Consider the following 3,840-nt stretch of genomic DNA (forward strand, 5'->3'; position numbering starts at 1 on the left):
AAAAAAAAAAAAAAAGAAAAGAAAAACCAGTCTCCGGCCACCAGTGTCCCCAAAGGCGCCTTCCCCATCGGAGGCTTCTAGGAGCTGGTACCTGTCCCAAACGTGTGTGATCTGACGTGCATTCAAACAAGAAGACGGAAAGCTCCAAGGTGAGAGGCTGAAGCCCTCACTTTACTCCTGAGATTACGCCTTTTGGGTGTTAGACATCTTTTGGAAGCAAAGGTCTCTGGAGATGGTGAGGTCGTCCTTGAGTCCAAGCATGGCTAACCTCTTTATACGAAAAAATTAAAAGTTGGCCCCTCCGTGTTGGTCTCTAGCATTTGTTGTGAATGAGTGTGATTCAGTTTGGGGTTCTCAGCCTCTGGCCTATGTTCTCCCCAGGTAGCTCCTGGCCCCCTAGTTCCCTTGGGCTTAGGGCTTGGGAGGCCTGTGGAGGGTAGACAGAGGTGTGCCACACCCTGGGGACCATAGGAGGCTGGTGTTGGGGGGCAGGACTAGGGCCAGGGTCTTGAGATCTGTAAATAGTCAATCTCCCTGGAATGCAAGAAGGCTGCTGGTTGGAGAGATCTGGGGAGGAGGTCCGTCCCTTCCTTCCTTTCCACAAGAAACAATGGCTTGTACTCCCCACAGGGAAAGGGAATAGTGAGGCTGCCCCTGATGGACCCCACAGGGATCCTCAGACCTGCAGCCACTTCTTTCCTGCCCCCACCAAAACCCTTGACCCCTGTCTTGCAGCCCCCACAGTTTCCTGTTTGTCCATTCTATTTGCCCAGCCCCTGGGACAAAGCTGATCCTTGAACTCTCAGTTCCACATCGCCAGAGCCAGTGAGCAGTGACAGGGCTGTCTGGGCTTATCAGCCTTGCAGCCCAGCCCCTGCCTAGAGACATAAAAAGGCCAGGGGAGGGCTGGATGCTCAGGGACCGGCTCAGGGACTTGCCTAAGAGCTCCGAAGAGGTAAGTGCTGCTCCCTGCCCCAGGCTGCCCTCATTGTCCCCAGCACTGGGAAACTGATGTTGGGCTCTGCCCAGCCAGAGATCTGGGCTCCTGGGCCCCTGCCCCACTCTAGGCCCCCCCTCCTCCCTGGCTGGAAGGTGTGGGGAGCATGGAGCTCTTCATGCTAGAGGCACCCCTTAGCCAAACCCTCTCCTCCAGGTCACCCGCGCCCTGCAGGATGAAAGCCGTGGTGCTGGCCGTGGCTGTGCTCTTCCTGACTGGTAGGTGCCTCTGCCTAGGAACCTAACCACCAGGGGCCCTCCCCCTTCCCCCCCGCTGGCCCATCCTGCTGGGTACAGGGAGCGCCTGTCTCCTAGTCTCAGACTCCAGCAGAGAGCTGGTCTGACCTGGGTCTCCTCCCCAGCCCCAGGGAGCCAGGCTCGGCACTTCTGGCAGCGAGATGATCCCCAGACCTCATGGGATCGTGTGAGGGATTTCGCCACTGTGTATGTGGATGCGGTCAAAGAGAGCGGCAGAGACTACGTGGCCCAGCTGGAAGCCTCCTTGGGGAAACACCTGAAGTAAGGACCTAAGCCAGGCCCTGGGGCAGGGGAAGGACCAGGAGGCAGAAAGATAGCCAGGCTGGCCAAATCTGCTGCTGCTGAATGTGTGGGCTCTGCAGCAGGTGTGGATGGAGATGCAGGGATGGGCTCCTCCGGCAGGCTCCTAGGCCCTACAGGAGTCAGCAAGCGGGGCTCCATAGCATGGTGCTGCACCTCCCTGGGCTGGCTGGCTGCAGGGAGAAGGGAGTGTCCTCCTAGGGTGGGCACCAGCCCCACTCTGGCTCCATCCAGCTCCTCACTGTGCTTAGGCCATCTGTACAGTGTGACAAAGGGTGGGAATGTAAGGAAAGCCAGGAACACAGCTGCTGTACACCTGGCACAGGTGCTGCCAGGGCCAGGAGACCCCAGGCCATGCAAGGTGGCTGGGAGGCTGCTCCTCAGCCACCTTCTCTCCCACTCCAGCCTGAAGCTCTTGGACAACTGGGACACCTTGAGTACCACCTTCAGTAAGCTGCGTTCAGAGCTTGGCCCGGTGACCCAGGAGTTCTGGGACAACCTGGAGAAAGACACAGAGTGGCTGAGGCAGGAGATGAACAAGGATCTGGTGGAGGTGAAGGAGAAGGTGCAGCCCTACCTGAAAAACTTCCAAGAGAAGGTACAGCTAGAGTTGGAGCACTACCGCAAGAAAGTGGAACCACTGGGCACTGATCTGCGCGACGGTGCTCGCCAGAAGCTGCAGGAGCTGCAGGAGAAGTTGACCCCACTGGGCGAGGACCTCCGCGACCGTGCTCGCCAGCACGTGGATGAGCTGCGCGCGCAGCTTGGGCCCTACAGCGACCAAATGCGCCAGCGCCTGACCCAGCGGCTCGAGGCGCTCAAGGATAGCGCCAGCCTTGCCGAGTACCAGGCCAAGGCCCAGGAGCACCTGAAAACGTTCAGCGAGAAGGCCAAGCCCGCGCTGGAGGACCTTCGGCTGGGCCTGCTGCCCGTGCTGGAGAGCTTGAAGGCCAGCTTCCTGAGCTCCATCGACGAGGTCTCCAAGAAGCTCTCGGCCCAGTGAGGCGCCCTCTACCGCCACCACCTCCTGCCTCTCCCAGCGTTCATTTTCTTAGAATAAACGTTTCCAAAGTGGGAAACAGCTTCTTTCTTTGGGGGGAAATGGAAGCAGGGTGTGGAGCATGGTAGATGATAGGCCAGGGATGGGGTGGGTCAGGCTCAGGCCTTTGTCCGTGATGGAGGCCCCACAGGGCACCTGGCTGGTTAGCAGCAGGGAGCAGACCCCCTTGCCCCAGGGTGGCTTAGAGAGAAAGGAGGTAACAGGGCAGCACAGTGACTCATCCCCCAGTGCCATGTGCCCTGCAGAGGTGCAAGCCCTAACTGTGCCAACCCGTGGGAGCCAGGCAGTGCGGTGTCCACCTGGGCATAAGACAGGAGCTTCCCCCCACTTCCTGGCCCCAGGCTAGATGCAGTGAGCCTCCAGGAGCCCCTAGAACTTTTTTAAAAAATTATTTTATTGAGAAACAAATATCAGTGAGACCGTTTCAAAACTGATCAATAGGAGCCCCTAGAATTTGAAGGATTTGGGCAGATACAAATGACAAGCTACTCCCCATGGCTAAACAGGCACAGTTTGGGAAGCCAGTCCTGTGCCCATATGGCTTCAGGCACTGCCACCCGGCTTTGCCAGCTCCGGCCCAAGTCAGAAACGTCAGCACCGCCTCGTGGGGTATGTGGCACACTTCCGTTTCCCAGATGACTTGGTGGTCATCATCTCATCCTTCCAGAAATCGGAGTCGATCGTCCTTAGATCCAGATCCCCGTGGTGAAGCAGAGCTTAGAGGCGTGAAGTCACTGCTGAGTGGCAGGCAAGAGGGCTGGGCTGCTCACCTGAGCCCCACCTGCCCATGGGCAGCTCTCTCTCTCTCTCTCTCTCTCTCTCTCTCTCTCTCTCTGTGTCTCTCTCTCTCTCCAAAAGTATTGCTGTGTAATTCACGCTGGCCTTGAGTTCACCATATAGCCCAGGCTGACTTTGAACTTGTGGCGGTCCTCCTGCCTCAGCCTCCCAAGTGCTGGGATTACAGGTGTGCATAGCCATGCTGGGCCTATGATTTTTATTTTATTTTTTATTAACAGAATATATTTATTGAGGAAAAAAAGGTTCTGTCTGAGAGAGGGACAGAAGGGGACCACCAGTGGGTTGCCATGGAACATGTGTTTTCTAGGGATTTTTTTTTTTTTTTTTTAAGACAGTCTTGCTAGGGGCTGGAGAGATGGCTCAGTGGTCTAAAGCACCTACTTGAAACAAGCTTGGCAAAGCACAGGGACCGCGGTTCGATCCCCAGC

At 57.0% G+C, this 3,840-nt stretch overlaps 1 protein-coding gene across 1 annotated transcript; it reads left to right on the plus strand.

Moving 5' to 3' along the window:
• Window positions 1-627: 627 nt before the first annotated feature.
• Window positions 628-2,633, plus strand: Apoa1 (apolipoprotein A1). Its single transcript, XM_023721192.1, has 4 exons — window positions 628-955; window positions 1,154-1,215; window positions 1,359-1,515; window positions 1,960-2,633. The coding sequence occupies exons 2-4, from the start codon at window positions 1,173-1,175 to the stop codon at window positions 2,555-2,557; spliced, it is 798 nt and encodes a 265-aa protein (XP_023576960.1). The 5' UTR covers window positions 628-955; window positions 1,154-1,172; the 3' UTR covers window positions 2,558-2,633.
• The last annotated feature ends 1,207 nt before the right edge of the window (window positions 2,634-3,840 follow it).

Source organism: Octodon degus, unplaced genomic scaffold (assembly GCF_000260255.1).
Source record: "Octodon degus isolate 3935 unplaced genomic scaffold, OctDeg1.0 scaffold00080, whole genome shotgun sequence".
Lineage (NCBI taxonomy): Eukaryota > Metazoa > Chordata > Mammalia > Rodentia > Octodontidae > Octodon > Octodon degus.